The sequence below is a fragment of the Tiliqua scincoides genome, chromosome 3, assembly GCF_035046505.1.
Source record: "Tiliqua scincoides isolate rTilSci1 chromosome 3, rTilSci1.hap2, whole genome shotgun sequence".
Lineage (NCBI taxonomy): Eukaryota > Metazoa > Chordata > Lepidosauria > Squamata > Scincidae > Tiliqua > Tiliqua scincoides.
This window is the reverse complement of record NC_089823.1, coordinates 217765131-217783148: the sequence shown is the minus strand read 5'-3', so window position 1 is coordinate 217783148 and position 18018 is coordinate 217765131. Positions and strand designations below refer to the sequence as shown.

Sequence of the window (18018 nt, the reverse complement as noted above, 5' to 3'; positions counted from 1 at the left end):
ACAAAATACTGGATAATAACCTTTTTCTTGTCTTATAACCCCTAATTTTTCATCTTAAGATAGATGTCTTACAGAGGAAGAACTCAGAACACTTCTTGATATAATGTTTGTTCTCTAATAAAGATGCATATGTCTAAAGGACTGGTTTCAGGTTTGAGGGGGCCCTTGGCGTGATAACTTACAATGACTCCTTCCTTCATGGATGAACCTCTTTAAGGCTTGAAGGGCTCGGTTCAACTGGGCAGCAGCTGCAGCACTTGGTCTTTTTTGCTCTCAGTGCTGCTGATGTTGGTTCAGCGCTGCTCTCAGGAACACTTGGGGTGGGGGGTGAGAAGAAAGGTGGCCAACAGCAGAATGGTGATGGGCCCAATCCTTGCTGGTGGGGGCAGCAAGGGAAAGCATCAGCAGCAGCTCTGCCAGGGCACTGGACTCCAGCTGCTGTCTGTGAGTACCAAACATGCAGTTCATAAATTCCCTGCAATGGGATTGCTTACAATAAAATCGTAGTCAATATGTCACAACAATAATAAAAACAATACCAGCAGCTTAAAAACAGCAAATCAAACAACAGTATAAATGCTAAGTTTTAAAGCACAGATAAAAAGAGCGACCAAAGGCAAATAACATGGCAATTTTCAATGTAACAACATAACCCCCTGCCTAAAAACAGCCCATGCTACAATGAAAAGACCACATGAAACATAAAAGTTTTCAAACCCTGCAGGAAAACTGTCAGGGAATCAATTCAAACTGCCAGGGAATTCAAATCAATTCAAATCAATCAACTGTCAGGGAATCTGCAGGAAAACTGTCAGATCTCAATTCAAAAGACAGTGAGTTCCATAGTTGTGGTGCCACCACAGAAAAGGCCCTAACACTTGTCTCTGTTCATCTGACTGCATTCAGTGTCAGCACAGATAGGATGTGCCAGACCTCAGGGGATGAACTGGGATATATGGAAGAAGGCAATCCTTCAGATATCCTGATCCCAAGCTGTAAAGGACTTTAAAAGTCAAAATGAGCACTGTGAATTGTGCCCAGAAATGAACCAGCAGCTTGTGCAGCCGCTGGAGCAGTGTCCCGACGGAATCAAACCACTGAGCCCCCATGACCGCACAGGCCAAGTCTTCCATGGCAACCCCATGTATGCGTATCAGTTCTAAATGGCGCAAACATGTTTAAATTACTGATTTCTTGGCTAAATACAAGTGGCACACAAGAAAAGATCATCGTCTCTGTTTCTGTGCATACTGCCAAGAAAAAAATTCAAATGAGATTGAAACCGAGATCAAACTGATTCCAAAACATCTAGCAGTTCCCTTGCATGTTTAGCTACATCTATTATAAAATGGGTTTTCTACCATTCCAATCCAAATGCTTGACTCATTCTTCCATAATTCAATAATATTGTATGGGTGACTGCTTTGCCAAAATCTGAATCAATGTTGATCACCCTTCTAATGTCTCACCATCATCTTGCCAGAATACACAGGGTATGAAATTGGAGCCCAGTAGTGGTAATGTGCTGGGTCAAAAGCAGGGGCAAATGTTGGCATATGAAAACACCTTTGATGTAGCTCCATGAATAGAAAATGTGCAAAAGACGAACTGAGCAGGCAGTCCTCTCCCCCCCTTCCTTTTTCTATTCATAACTCGTTAGTCTAATATTTTTCTTCTGGAATAGTACATTAGCTAATTTTCACCTCACACATTTTAAGTCACAAGGACCCAACTCTTTTCTGAACTTTATGAGATTGTATTTCTATTTGGGAATGTACCACTTGGGCTTTGAGAGTGGACATCTTTTCACATATCTACATGAAGTAAAGTTGGAAATCCCAAGTTAACATCAACTTCCTTCTGCCATTAGTAGGTATGAAATACCTAAATTGTTCTAAATCACTATAGAAGTTTCAGCAAACATGGGTGAATGATGATAATGTCAGATTTCTGGTCCCAGGGCACCCCCTTGTATTTTTCTGGCAGCATGAAGAAAACTTAAAGATACCTTATTTGGATAATCAAAGCAGGAATGAACTGGTTCAAACTGGAAAGCTGAGATGTAGAGTTCCTCTATCAAACGTCAAAAGCATAGGCATGTTTAATTCCACTGTCTGGTTGGGAGCTCTATGTTCCTTCATCAGCAGTATCTAGCATCTGGTCCAGGTCAATGTCAGCACGGTTGGCTGACTTGCTGTGATGTGGGGAAAGGCCTGGTAGCCGTCAAGTCCATGAGGCAATCTTTTCTGGTTTTGCTGCTGACTCAAACATTCTTAGACAAAATAGTTTGATGATGCCATTCCATTCATGACCATCCAACATGGGAAAGGTCAAAGATGTGGAATAAGGAAGCATACCATATAAGGGTTTTCAAAATGATGCAAGATACACAATTATACAGTCAGGGGATTTTGGTAATTGAATTTGGTTTATAGCATCTGAAAAACAATTGATGTGTAGGATGCAATATATGAAACAGCCATTTTTGGTTCCACGAATAATTAAGAACATAAGAAAAACCCTGCTGGATCAGAGCAACGGCTTATTTTAGTCCAGTGTACTGTTTCCAACAGTCTCCTGGGAGCTGATCTAATGGCAAGAGCCCTGCCCTGCTTTTTGTGTCCTAGCAAAGGATACATATACTGCCTCTGAATATGGAGGTTCCATTTAGTGATCCTTCTAAATATGTGATATTTCATTGAAATGATCATGTGGATATGCAGTAATGCAAACAAACAAGCTTAAACAAACACATGACTGCTTATAGAGCACTATTTTTTACCACAGAGAAAAATTACATTTTTGCTCCTGTTCTAATGGGATTTCCTTTAGCAAAGGCTGGATAAAGGTGATGATGATGATATTTCTAAGTTAATGACTGCTTCATAAAGGCTCTCTGTGTGTCATGCACAAACAGCAGTGCAAGACAAAGACAAGGCAGTCAACAAAGAGAGACAATCTGCTGCTTGAATTTGCAGGATGGGGTGTCACTGCGAAGTAAAATTGTGGTCCAATTTGCCCAGTAACAGTCCAGCGAATCATTTTAAGCAGGCAATACTTCCCATAATGTCCATTATGGCATTGAAATCCTGTTGTATTTTGTACTTCTTGCATACGAAATTGACGTGCTTGGACGTAGGTCACGTGTCAACTTCTGATCCAGTGAGGGCCAAGAGCATACTGCTTTAGCTGTTTCAGATATGTTGCTGGATGTATCCCAAAGGAGAGAGCTGTCGAAGACAGTATTATCAGAATGTGACATTAACATATCAACATGCAGAATGAAAGGCATTTAAAAGGCACTACAGACGTCTTTTGTGAAAGCACCTTTTCAATTACCTTATCCGAGGCAGGCATGTCATTAAAGTTAACTTTGATCTTGTCGTGTTCTGCTGCATAGTTCGTCTTTTAGTTCAGTTATGAATTAACTGTTCTATATGAGAAATTGAAAAATATTCGTGGCACTTGTGATAATGTTTGCTGGGGGGGCAAATGTACTAATGGCTAATGTTTTTACTAAGCAGCCTGAAACTTTGCTATCATACAACTGATGAGTGACCTGGTCGTCTTCCATGTTAAGAGAATGAACAAATTAAAATCAAAGTATAGGAGGCCAATATATCCCCCGCCATTTTTTTTTTTTTTTTTTTTTTGCTGGAAAGTGAATCCATAGAGGCTTTAAATATGTTAGAAGATTTAGAGAGTGAAACCATGTAATATAGTGATAGGCAGATGTTTTCCATATGTTGTCAGCATGGAACTTCAATCACAAGCAGTGCTGCCTTGTACAATGTTTCATGTTACAGATTTCTCTGTGAAGCCTGGCTTCAAATTAAATTGTGCACGCACATCTTCAAACATTCTTAAAAACTGTGTGAGAATATTATGTCTTGGATGTTCGCTTTTCTTGCTTGTTCCCTGCTTGGGTAACTCTCTAGTCCCCAGAAGTTGCATCTTAACTAGTTATACTTTAATGTACCTTTATGCTAATGTTATACTTTCAAAAACCAAATATTGTGTCCAGATTTTGCTGTAATTTGTTTTCTTAAACCCAGCAAGGGTGGAAAAAAAATGGTTGAAAAATGCAATGGATGCCTTCCTTCTCATGCTAATTTAAGTCACTCTTACAGTGTGGTTTGGTGCTCAATTAAATATTCAGATTTCTGAAAATGCAAGCCCATGTTGCCTCACTGAGTCACATTCCTTGCTAGATAATGTTTTGATTTCTTGGTGCAATGTCCCTTTTTCTTTGGTTGTGCCATATGTTTCAGTACAAGCATCAGTTCCCACAAATATTGTTCCCAGAAATTATTTGTAATAAAACCCTGCATTGCTTTATCTGTTCAGCTTTTGAGATATTGCAATATGAGAGACTTGCTGCCAAAGTAAATGCTCGGAAACCAGTGATGTAGGGAACATTCTTTCTGATCACGCACAGAATTGGGCTTGGATAAAAGAACTATTTTCCCAAAACTTGAGAAAAAGTTCAGTTTATTCTAACCCAAATTTCAACGGAATACTGTCACATCCCAGTGGTGTCATTGGGAGTGCAACAGAAGTCTGATTTCCCATCCCTCTCCCCTGTGCATTTGTACTACAAAGCTCTGAAATTCCTATTTTAGTGACATCATTTGGAAATATTTTAATGACAATAATTTCTTTTTCAGGGAATTCCATGTTGCTACGCGTCTTACCTTCTTTGTATGAACAACAATCACAGTCAGTTAACAGCCACTTGCAGAACCTGGTAGCACTGATGTCTCATCTGGAACAATCCGAACAGCACCACTTGTTACAGCTTGTATTGATAATTGCTAAGAAAAAACAGCCAAAGGTAACATGTTTTAATTTTATAGACATTCAGCTCAGAAAATGTATCCTAGTCAGAGGGACCTTCTGATTTGGATAAAGCAGCTCTCAGTGCAATCAAAGAGTGCAAATACGTATATAAGAAATTATATATTTCTTATATATCCCCATATGCTAGAAAGTGCATGGGTGTTCTTTTTTGCACATGAGGTATATTTTCTGTAGACAACCTTGCAAAAGTTGCACCTTGAAGCTTTAAACTTCTTTTTGAACTTTGCTGAAGTTAAAAAGTAGTTTAGGGATGACACAGAAAAATTGTTCAAAGCAGAAAAAAGTCATGATACTGTGACAGCATTGTAGTATAATGAACATGTTGCATGGAAATGCTCTCACATGGTGAGTACTGGTATTTTCCTCTCTCTAGTGGAACATACTAGCTTTTACTAGATGATGTGTCATAGACAGCGCAATCCTATCCTTTGCTGGAACAGGCAGGCCAAGAGGCCTATCCTTTGCTGGAACAGGCAGGCCAAGAGGCCTGTGCTGTATCCAGTGCAAGATTGGGGCCAGAAGTGGCTCAGCTGGAGGCAAGGGGAAACTCTTCCCCTTACCCCCAGGTAAGACACCATGGCCCCAATGGGTCTCCTTGGACTTGTGCCACTTCAGGAGGTGGCATAAGTCCAAGGAGAGCAGAGTGGCTTGCAACCGCTCTGCACTGCTCGGGGAATGGGGTTGGGATCTGGCATACTAGCAGGGTCTCAGCCCCGCTTCCTGCTCCCTGCCCACCCCTGGGACCACCCTCCGCCCACCGTCCCTCCACCCTGGTTTAAATGTGACCACTTACAGGGTTGTCAGGAGCCTCACCTAGAGCCTCACCATTACCCTTCCCATTGGAACAAGAGGCAGGGCTAGCATGGCCATTCTAGTCAGGTTCTGGCTCCTATCTCTCTTCTGGTAATCTCTCTTCATTACCATGTTCGTAATGAACTCCATGGTGGCTTACCATAAACTCGCATGGGGCAATCACAAGGGATCAGGAAGTCCCTATCCTGACATGCAATAGGTTGCTGAGTGGTCCAGTGTAGGTGCAAGGTGCTGAACATCACTCCCTACCCTGTGGCATGTAGGGGTAGATAGTTCCCTTCTTTTGTCCTCACAACAACCCTGTGAGGTAGGTGAGGCTGAGAGATAGTGGCTGGCCCAAGGTCACCCAGGAAGCTTTGCGGCTGAGTGGGGATTTGAACCTGGATATTGCTGGTCTAACTACAATACCAGAACCACTACAACATCCTGGCTCTCCTGGTCTATCCCTTGGGCCAGTTTGCACATACATGTTCACCATTCACCCTGTAATTACTTGTTTTTGTGAATGAGGAGTATGAAAGCTAAGTTTTTTTCATGTAGTACAATGAGTTCAAGAATGAATGCATGAGAGGAGTGGAATTTGGTGAGTCGACTCTACTTTCCACAAGCAATCGAGTGTTCAGTTGAATGACTGCAAAGAGTTTATAGGTGGAAGACTCTCCATGTGATTGGGAACTCTTTGCTTTTCCAAGAGTCCTGGTCACCTGCTGAGAGCAGGGCCAGCCCAACAATGAAGTCAACCAAAGCAATCAGCTCAGACAGCTGATTGATGGAGGGGCCACATCTCTGCTCTCTTACTTGCCTCCACTGCTCCCCTCCTCTTCCTTCCACTCCTCGGATCAGAAAAGGAAAAAGAGAAGGAGGAACTGAATATGTGGAAGGGAAACAGACATGCTGCTCCAGACATCTGGAGGTCTTTGGCTGGTCCTTGGTGAGAGACCTATGTGTATACCAGCGATTTTCAAACTTTTTCATCTCATGGCACACTGACAAGGCACTAAAATTGTCAAGGCACACCATCAGTCTTTTGACAATTGACAAGGCACACCATGCTGCTGGTGGGGGCTTCAAAGCTCTCAATGGCCCTATTAATAAATGATATTTATTTAATAAATAAATAAATTCGCCAGACTCCCATGGCACACTTGTTGCTCACTCGTGGCACACCAGTTGAAAATCCCTGGTGTATACATTTGTATGTGTGTAGGCTATCCACAGACATTCAGCTGAATACACAAATGTTGAAGAGAGAGCAATCAGGTGTGATCCTTTTGCTCTTCTGAATTCAAATCTATAATATGAAGGGAACTATTGTGAACTCAGGGCCCAATCCTATCCAATTTTCCAGTGCCAGTGCAGCCATATCAATGGAGCATGTGCTCCATCCTGCAGTGGGAAGGCAGGCCTCCTCAAGGTATGGGTTGCATTGTGGCTACATTGGTGCTGGAAAGTTGGATAGGATTGGGCCCCCATTCTTAATACTTTTCATGTTCTCTCATTTGAGAAAATGATAAAGTAATGAGGCAGCAAGCAATGTGCTTTCGGGTGCAATCCTTTCCGTGAGTGACATCCAACTGCAGGATGCAGCACATGTTCCAATGGCACTGCTGTGCCAGTGCTGGAAAGCACTGACATAAGGGGTTAGGATTGTGCCCTTCATGTGTGAGACTGTGCAGTACATCCACAATTAGAATTGGGCATGTCTGGGATTAGAAGCTTCCAGATTAGACAGGAAACTTGATTTTGTCACATCTTTTATTAGAAATTAACAATGCAGTCCTAAATATTTACTTAGTAGTAAATCCCATTCAGCTCAAGAAGACTACCACGTAGTAAGTCTGTTTAGGATTGCAGCTCTAGGATTGTATAAAAAGAAGTAATTGAGGGCAAATGGCTAAGCTGTACAATCATGTGATGTACATTTATATTATCTGTTTATTATAAGTAAAGGTTTCCTCACAAATATGGAGGGGAGATGTCATTTTCCATGCATATTCAGCAGTACAATACAAATTGCTAAAAAGGTTTCTAAGGACACATTCCTATCCTGGAGTTACCAAATCAATGCTGGTCTTGGGGATCTGCACAATTTTATACTGATATTAGTGGTCACTGGTGTAAGGCCTCCGAAGGATCACACTGTAAACCAATTAATTGTTGTAGAATATTTGCACGCAAACATTTTGCACTGAAGCTACCACACAGGAACTCTTCTGAATTCCCTGATGTACCTTTTTTCTCCAAGTGCAGGTTTTGTCAGAGCTCTTTGCGAGTTTCCTTGGGTTAGAGCTAGAGAAGACCTAATCAATGCTACCAAATAACTTTTTATCGATTGCCAAAAAACATGATTGGAAAGATTAGCAAATTTATTGCGATCAATGTTAATGGAAGGGTAAAGCAACCAGGTGCTTGAGTAGTTCAGAGGAGATTTAATGGGACACATAAACCTATCATGGTTATTGAAATAGACTTTTGTGGTCTTCCAGTTTTGAAAAAAGACACAAGGGAGTCCTTGCGTTGATCAAGCCATTTGGACGTTCCATACTCATTGCGCACAATTATTGCATTTCCTTCGGTAAAGCTAAATGTATTTTAAAGACTTTGAAGTCATCACACTACAGTATGTGCAAGCAAAAATAAAGAAATGGATAACACAACAGGAACATCTCATGTTCCATTTATGGCTCACCCAGTTACACAAGCAGGATGTTTATGAGGTAGGGGGCACTGTAACAAGCTGCGAGGGTGCCTAGTTTATAGAGTATAAATTCCAACAGGCTTTTGTTAAAAAAACAAAAAAAAACCAACAGGAATTTAATATCCACCTCTCAGTACAGTCGAGGGAACCTTCTCAAAATATACAGTTGCAGAGGAAATATAACTCCTCCTGTAAAAGAGACTTTCCAGTCTGATGAGGCCCATGTTTGCCTTGCCTGGAGCCTGGGTCATATGACATCTTTTCAGGATACTTCTCCATTCTCTTGTTAAAGTCTCTTTGCTATACTGTTGAAGCTCCTTGGGACCAGCTCTGTAGAAATGCGACCTGATGTTTCAAAAAGCTTTCATTTCAAGTCAGACAAGCAGTCTCACAGACCAGTATGGTGTCATAGCAGATAAAAAGTTGGACTTGAACAGGGAAAACTGAGTTCAAATCCCTCAGCCATAAAACTCATTGGGTGTTTTAGACCAGGGGTGCCCAAACCCCGGCCCTGGGGCCACTTGCAGCCCTCAAGGCCTCTCAATGCGGCCCTCAGGGAGCCCCCAGTCTCCAATGAGCCTCTGGCCCTCTGAGATTTGTTGTAGCCCACACTGGCCTGATGCCACTGCTCATGTTGACCTCTCGCGTGAGTTGTGGGATGAGGGCTTCTTCCACTGCTTGCTGTTTCACATCTGTGATGCAATAGCGGCAGCAAAGGAAAGGCTGGCATTGCTTTGTGCAAGGCCCTTTATAGGCCTTGAGCTATTGCAAGACCTTCATTCATTCATATAAGTTCATCTTTAATATATTCATTTATGTAAATTTATTCAAATTTTAAATGTAAATTAATTATTCCCCCCCCCCCGGCCCCTGACACAGTGTCAGAGAGACGATGTGGCCCTCCTGCCAAAAACTTTGGACACCCCTGCTTTAGACAACAAGCAGCACAATCCTAACTTGTGCTGGAACAGGCAGGCTGATGGGCCTATACTTTATCCAGCACAAGTTTTGGACTGACTGAGGCTTGTCCTGAGGCAAGGGAAAAAATTCCCCTTACCCTGGGTGGAGCTGCAGCAGCTCCAATGGGTCTACTTGGATCTGTGCCACTTAAAGAGGTGGTGTAGATCAGAACAAAATGGAGCAGCCTGGAGTTGCCCTGTGTTGCCCGGTAACGGGGCTAGGATCTGGCATAACTGCTGGATCCTGGCCCTACCACACACACCCCACCTGCCTGCCCATGGGCCCACTCGCTGCCCACTTTGCCCCATCCCAAAACACCTCCTCCTTGCCCTCTCCACACACCCCTAAACCCCTGCACTGGCTGAGCTTGACCAGTGCAGATTTACTTTGCCACCACAGAGGCTGGATCTGGCCTCTGCAGGCCGGTGCACGGAGCCTCCGCGACTTTCTCCAGAGGAGGTGCAAACGTGCTTTACAGCATGTTTGCGACCCTCCCAGGCTGGCTCAAGGGGCTTGCAGCGGCCATGGGTGCAGTTAGGATTGTGCCCTCACACTCTTTCAGCCTAGCCTTCCTTGCACATAAGTTGTGAGGCAGACAGTTGGAATAATGCGTCTAAATGGTGTCCCTTAGTTCCCTGGAGGAAAAGCAGGATAAAATTGTTAATGTTAACCTTAGTTAAGCAACTCCAAATGTTTAGTTAAAAGGGATTGTTGTTATTTTGGTTTATTGAGGGAGAGGTTAAATAGTTGTAAGCAATGATGGTTGGAAGTCTTGGCTCCGGATTCCATCTAGGAAACGGCAAATTTCTGCCCCTTGAGAAATCTCAGTGAAAGAACCACAGAGACTCAAACTCTTGCCATAGAGAGACTTGTGTATTTATTCCAGAGAGCTGCCATCTCCCAAGGGAACTATCCTCATTCCTTTTTTTCTGCTATAGTCAAAAAATATTTTGTGGAAGTGTTTGTGTGAATGGCATAGGGGGCTTGAACTCCAGCAGCTGGGATTCCTAGGAATTCTTTGCTTTTGCGTTCTTGCTGTCTTTTTTACTATAGCTTCTCCAGAGGGTGTGCTGTGGCATCCTCGATAATGGCAGTGCCTTTTTAAAATATGTATAACGTGCACATGAGAGGGCAAGTAATTGTACGCAGGGATTGGTTAAAGCAGCTGGCACATCTGTGTAATTTGGTGGTGAAAGATGACTGAGGCAGAAGTTAAGGTGCACTAACATTTACTGAAATGTGCTCAAATTCCAAAATGGGGCATTTGAACTGGGACTCACTTTTCCTAATATACAGGGGGGACCTTGTTATCCGCAGCAGTTCTGTTTGCAGGAACCCTGGCAAATATCGAAATCCACAGATGTTTGAATCCATAGATTTGGGACACCTGGACGCTCTGAACATGACTAGAACAAGGTTTAGGTCACATTCGGAGCCCTTCTGAGGCCTGCAGAGGCCACATGTGGCCTCTGTGGGTCTCAGAAAGCCTTCCAGATAGGCCCAGAACAAGGTTCTGGTTGAGTCTGGGAGGTCTTCAGTGGGATCCAGCCACATGTTTGGAACCTGCAAATCATGAAATCCACAGGTTCTGAATCCATGGATATGGAGGCCCCACTGTACTCCCTTCTTAAACCATATGGGGGAGAATTCTATCAGTAATGTACATAAACATTAGCAGCCATGAAGAAAGCAGGAGGAGAGATTTAGCAGGAGGAAAGAGGAATTCCTTAGAAGAAGAAGGGACATAGAGAAGAGAGGGGAAATGTGTGTGTGGGGAGGATGACGACACAGAATGTAGGCAGATTAGTTAGGTTTCCCAAAAGAACCTGGGAGAAGAAAGAGAAAGTTTTGGGTTAAGGTCATGCCAGCAGTGCCTGTTCATTGGATCTGCACCTACCACTACCCCCAGCTTGGTTCACCTTGGTCATACTTCTCTGGTTGCAGGCATTAGGGCCATATGGATTCTGAGCTGTCTGTGACAGATCAGGAGAGAGATCTTGGGGTGGTGGTGGACAGGTCGATGAAAGTGTCGACCCAATGTGCGGCAGCAGTGAAGAAGGCCAATTCTATTCTTGGGATCATTAGGAAAGGTATTGAGAACAAAACGGCTAATATTATAATACTGTTGTACAAATAGATGGTAAGGCCACACCTGGAGTATTGTGTCCAGTTCTGGTCGCTGCATCTCAAAAAGGACATAGTGGAAATGGAAAAGGTGCAAAAGAGAGCGACTAAGATGATTACTGGGCTGGGGCACCTTCCTTATGAGGAAAGGCTACGGCGTTTGGGCCTCTTCAGCCTAGAAAAGGGACGCCTGAGGGGGGACATGATTGAGACATACAAAATTATGCACAGGAAGGACAGAGTGGATAGAGAGATGCTCTTTACACTCTCACATAACACCAGAACCAGGGGACATCCACTAAAATTGAGTGTTGGGAGGGTTAGGACAGACAAAAGAAAATACTTCTCTACTCAGCATGTGGTCAGTCTGTGGAACCTCTTGCTGCAGGATGTGGAACGGTATTTGGCCTGAATGCCTTTAAAAGGGGATTGGACAAGTTTCTGGAGGAAAAATCCATTATGGGTTACAAGCCATGATGCATATGTGCAACCTTCTAATTTTAGAAATGGGCTATGTCAGAATGCCAGATGCAAGGGAGGGCACCAGGATGCAGGTCTCTTGTTATCAGGTGTGCTCCTTGGGGCATTTGTTGGGCCGCTGTGAGATACAGGAAGCTGGACTAGATGGGCCTATGGCCTGATCCAGTGGGGCTGTTCTTATGTTCTTATGTTCTTAAGTTGAGGTGATTGGCTCTTTGCACATTGGACCAATGTCAGGTCAGTGTTAGGCCAACACCAAGCTAACATCAAATTGACATTGGGCTGTTACCCCATGACTGGTGGACTGTTTTAGGGTTTCCATGCACTCTGGAAGAGTTACTGAGAGAGCTGCATCTACATGGATTTATTTGGGTTCTTGTTTCCCCCTCCCGCTTTGTTCTGGATGAACTTTGCATATACCGAATGTCCCACTGCTATTGCACCGATGTAGCAACACTGTCAGCACAACTTTATTATAGGATTCTATCATTACGGCTGTTCTTACTTTAGTTGCTTCAATAGAAGGACTCGCTTGAGGATGGAGCTTCTAAGCCAGGGGTAGGCAACCTATGGCCCCAAGGGCCAGATCCAGCCTGCCTGAAATCATCCTGCCCATAGCCCCAGAAATATCCTTTTTACTTTTGGTGATCCTAAAAAATAATTAAAGTTTGTAATTCTATCTCTGTAAGGCTTACAGTGTAAGTTGACCAAGGGTAGCTTCCATTAGTATCATTCTCTGTCTAGGCATGCAACTCTCCCCTTTTTCCTGTATTTTTTTTCTTCACTCTGTGGCCTAATCAAGGGGGGAGGGGTTAGCACATGTGTATCAAAAGTGCATACATTCTTACTATTGATGTACCTGATGTCTGGCTCCTCTGTGGAAGAAGTCTGCTCTATATACGTATATCAGAAAGTACCAATAGCTTGTGTGTTTTCCAAATATCAAGCAAAACATCACTTCTTGTTGGCATCCTTCAGTCTCGGAAGACTATGGTGTAATGCTCTGAATGGTGGTTCTGGAACAGAGTGTCCTCTCCAGTGCGCGAAGCCTGGGTAAAGTAGGTATGGAGGATAGGCTGTTACCCATGCAGCAAATCCCCCCTCTCCATGTCGCTGAAATGGTCCAATGGAAAGGCAGAGGCGAATACGGTTGGTTCCAGCGGCGTCGCAGGAGTTGCCAGAACGTGACTGTGTTCAGCCATGAACTGCCTCAGGGACTCCAGCTCTGGATTTTGCCTCGAGGTTGACTCCTGAAGCCTTTTCCATAACTGGATGTAGCCACAAGGCAGTGGAAGTTTGGGATCAGAGTTTCCCTTCTCTCAGATGAGCTGCCTTCCTAGGCTGAAGAGTCCCATCTACCCGGTGGCTGTTTAGTCACCTCTTACGACAAGTACAGCCAAACTGAGGGCCTATTCTTATCCCCAGCCCCCAGGGGGAAAGAAAACATCACTAGTGCAGAATATAACATTTATATTATCATCTTTTATCAAAAAGAGTGTGCAATACTGAGGACCATCTAGTGCTGTTTGTGTTGGTTTGTCCCCTTTCCCCCCATTCTTTTCTCTTTTCTTCTATCCCATTTTGTTTTCTTTCTGTTTCATCTTTCTCCTCATTTAGTTTTTGTAGTTGTGTGTATGGAGGTATGAATGAGTACAAGACTGTGGTTGAATGTATAAAAATTTCATAGCAAGACACTAAGTTTTTCATGGGGAGGTTTTATGGAAGTGTTAAGGACAAAGTTGAAGAAGAGGAGAAGAGGAAGTTAAGAATTTAAGGAGGATTAAAAAAAACAAAGCCTATGGGAGAAACTGTTTCAAATAACCTTTTATTGATTGACCTGTTTGTATTAAAATTAATAAAAAATGTATATTCAAAGAAAAAGAGTTGGCTAAGAGCTTCCAGATCCAAAGACTCTTTAAACATGCACAGACGAACCAATCATGTTTAAGGATATATTGGCAAAAACTTTTTAAGGAAAAATAGGATGTTTAGACCGTCTATTGAACCTGATGGATACTGCTAACTATTTAGATAATGCACGTTTCTGTGGTTTGCTGTCCAAACTCCTAATCACAAGCAGGATTTGCAATAGCACTCAAACATTGCTTCCTAGAGTATGAGTTTATTGCATAAACTCAAACACTGTTGTGCAATAGACACTCTGAATTGGTTGCATACGATGTTCAGATACACAGTCACACAACACAAATTACAACTACCGATATCTAATGGCTCAATCCTATTCAGTAGTAGCACCAGTGAAACATGTGTTCCGCTGCTGCATGCTATTGCAATTGCACCATTAAGAGCTTTGCAACAGCATTACCGACCGGCACACCAGCAGAATAAAAGATGCCTGCCAGACCAGGCTAGTCCACCACATTGGTGGGAAGAGGGTGGGGGAGGGGATAGAATGGGATGAGGAGGGCTATAACAGGGCAGGGGGTGGGCAGATCTGGCCCAAAGGAGGGCTGGATCAGCAGCACCAGCACACGTCATAACCTGTCCCCCTTCCCAGGTCCAGTCTGCCTGCACGGATCAACTTGGACTTGCACCAATGGTTTCGCTGGTGCAGTTCCAAGTTGATCCAGAGCAACTGCTTACTCAGGGGCAAGGGGACAAATGTCCCCTTACCCTAAGGTGACCTCCAGCAACCAAAATTCCCCTGCGGGATGCCACATAGTCTGCCCTGGCGCCACTGCATCGCCGCACAGAAATTTACTTGGTATCGGGATGTTAGTCATGATTTCCCTGAACCCTTATTTATTCATGTAACCCATTGCCAATATTGCTTCATAAAAGCATTCCCATTCATCCAATTCTCCAAATTTTTAAGATATTTTTGGGGCCATCAGATGAATTATGTTACACTAAATTACAAGAGTGTCTACTGTTTTGATAGATGTTACAGTGATGCGATGCTTATTTCTCATATTGTCAAGGCCCTGATTCCATCTGCTATAAATTTGTATCCTTTCATTGCATCATATGAACAGACATTGATTTAAACCAGCTGAGTGCCTGGCTCCTGGTTTCATTCCTTGCACTAGGCATCCAGTGTGGAATTAGAGGAATTCTTTGGGACCATAGGAATTGCTGTTGTTTCCTAATTTACTATGTCATTAGAGACCTTAATTCAAATTTACTTTAAGTCAATAAAACTTCATACTATTCAAAGGGGAGAAACCTGAGAATTTTGTATGGAGTTTTCTGCACTCTAAAGAAGTTCCTTAATTATGAAATGATGACTCTATGAATGTAGAACCTCAGGCAGTAGTCTACCCATATGCTTTGTGCAGAAGTGAACTTGCATTGACTTCTTTGAGAATTCTATATGATGATAATGGCAAGTGGAATGTTTTTGCAAAAAAATAGATTACCTTTCAAAATCTCTGCTGATATGGTGATTAATATCTACTTTCTTCCCCTTTTCTCTTCTAGGTGCTCAAAGAATGTATTCCCACCCTAGTTAATTACTTAAGAGATCCCAACCACAATGACATCATCCTTAATATACTGACAGAAATATCAAGTTATGAACCAGAAGTATTGGCCAGTTTGCTTCCTATGCTGAAAGAAATTGGGGAGAGTTTCCCAAATCTGATTGGACAAACTGCGAAGATCTATGGAGCTGTTGGACATGTTGATGAGGTATGGAAACTGTGATATGCTTGGGATAATTGTTATAAGCCTATTCAAATAGTCCTGGACATTAGTCCTAAAATAAGGAGGCCGATGGAATGTAGAGTAATAATGTGAGTGGTATCCATTTTGATTATCTCCTGGGGTGAAATCCACTAGCTATCACAACAGTGAGCCGAGAGCCTAACATGCTGAGGTCTGCTTGGAAAACCTCTCTGGGAAAAACACAAGGCACAATTCTAACCCACTTTCCAGCGCCGACATAAGGGCAATGCAGCTCCGAGGTAAGGGAGCAAACATTCCCTTACATCGAGGAGGCCTCCGTGAGTGCCACCCAACTGTGGGATCCAGCACATGTCCCACTGGCACCACTATGCTAGCGTTGGAAAGTTGGTTAGGATTTGGGCCACAGTAGACGAAAGACTCACTGCGATTCATTTCACGAGTCTCTCCTGGGTCAGAGTTCTTAAACAAGTTCTCAGTGCTTTATTGTATCATAAAGTTCCATCTATAATTTAGCTTGCTTTAGAACAGGGCTGCCTGGCCCTGGGGCCACTTGCGGCCCTCGAGGACTCCCAATCCAGCCCTCTGAGAGTTCCAATGAGCTCTGGCCCTCCAGAGACTTGCTGGAGCAAGTCCAGCAACTGTGGGCCTGACGCAACCGCTCTAAGTGTCCAACTGTCCAACCTCTCATGTGAGCTGTGGGACGAGGGCTCCCTCCACTGCTTGCTGTTTCATGTCTGTGATGCAGCAGTGGCAGCAAAGGAAAGGCTTTGTGCAAGGCATTTTATAGGCCCTGAGCTATTGCAAGACCTTCATTCATTCATATCAGTTCCATCTGTAATGTATTCATTTATGTAAATTTATTCAAATTTGAAATGTAAATTAACTTTCTTTTTCCCTGGCCCCCAACATAGTGTCAGATAGATGATGTGGCCCTCCTGCCAAAAAGTTTGGACACCCCTACTTTAGAACTCCCTTAGAGCACTCTGTCAAATCATACATGAGTGAAGTGGGAATTTGAATCCACATTGGGTTTTTTGTTTTTTTTTATAGAACCTAAAAGCTAAATACAAGCTTTAGTCCATTACCACTTAAATACCAACTCTGTGGGTTGGATAGATATGGGTTTGATGTGAACTCTAGGCATGTATGCTTCATATGATGAGATGGTTGTGTATGTGGCTCTAGATGACTATTCCAAAATACTAACTAACTGACTGCTTGATAAAGGGAGAGGATATAACAGCCCAGTTCTGTGCTTCCCTCCCCAGCATGCAGCCATGCCAAAACAGCCTGCACTGCATGCTACAGTTGGGGGGGGAGTGATCGGGAGGCTTGGGAGGGGAAAGGGAAAACATTTTCTTTTACCTCTCTGTAAATCCCTCAACCACTAATGGGTCTTCTTGGACTTATGCCAGCTGTTTAGTTGGCCCAAGGCTGAGAAGACAAAGGGGTTGTATTGGCTGCCTCCCTCCAGTGTGGGAAGATGGAACAAGGTGGCAATGAGGGCAGGAGGACAGCAATACAGGATGGTTATGGGGTGGGAGTGGTTCAAGTTTGAGAAGGGGACAAGTTCAGCAGCAGCTGCTGAATCCATACCCCTTTCCCAGACTTGATCCCACGGTCTGTGTCCATGCTGACCTGTGCCACTGATTTTGCGGACATGGGTCTGAGTAGACCCTTTTGCACCAGAGGAAACCTCCATGACTACAAAATGCAGTGTAAGCTGCTTTGGCACACCTGAATCAGTGGGGAAGGGGAGGATAATCAGTGGGGAGGGGGAGGTTTGTTCAGTATATGAGGAGCACAGTATGGTGGTTGATAAGAAGTGATGTTATGAAGTTGTTTTGCAGCGTTTATTTCAAAGCAGGTTAGTCATTTGCATTCTGCCCACCAATAGCGCAAAGCTCTGTCTTGCACATACATCCTAATCTGTCTTGAGCATCCTAATCAAGGCATTTCAGGAAGCAGCTCTGACCCATTGCTGACCTGCACTACAGGAAGTGCACTATGCTGCTTATTTCCATATTGGGCTTTTTTTCTGACATGGATAATCTCTGAGCCAAAACCATTTCTTTATGTACAGATAATTGGGAGATCATTATCTGATTGGCTGACATTGGTTGTATATGTACATATTGTTTATATGATTGGCTGACAACATAGTCAGCAGCTATGCGACTTACTTTAACCACATGTTGCATCTGACAATAAAACATTGCCTTCGGCTCTTGCAATTTATCTGTTAGACAACTGAGGGCACAATCCTAACCAGGTCTACTCAGAAGTCAGTCCTATTTTGTTCAATGGGGCTTACTCAGGAACGTGTGGTTAGGATTGCAGCCTGAATCTGCTTCCGTCAATACTTCTAAGCTTGCATGAAGGACAACTAGAAAGGAATAACAGTATTACTAAAAGCATGTTGTTGGAATACACAG

At 43.3% G+C, this 18018-nt stretch overlaps 1 protein-coding gene across 2 annotated transcripts in view; it reads left to right on the top strand.

Moving 5' to 3' along the window:
* VEPH1 (ventricular zone expressed PH domain containing 1) overlaps positions 1 to 18018 on the top strand; it is a 136338-nt gene that overhangs the window by 24392 nt on the left and 93928 nt on the right. For both annotated transcript variants that reach the window (XM_066622082.1, XM_066622081.1), the window contains exons 4-5: positions 4668 to 4834; positions 15377 to 15586. In XM_066622082.1, coding sequence (XP_066478179.1) covers positions 4668 to 4834; positions 15377 to 15586 — 377 coding nt within the window. The remainder of the gene's footprint in view (positions 1 to 4667; positions 4835 to 15376; positions 15587 to 18018) is intronic.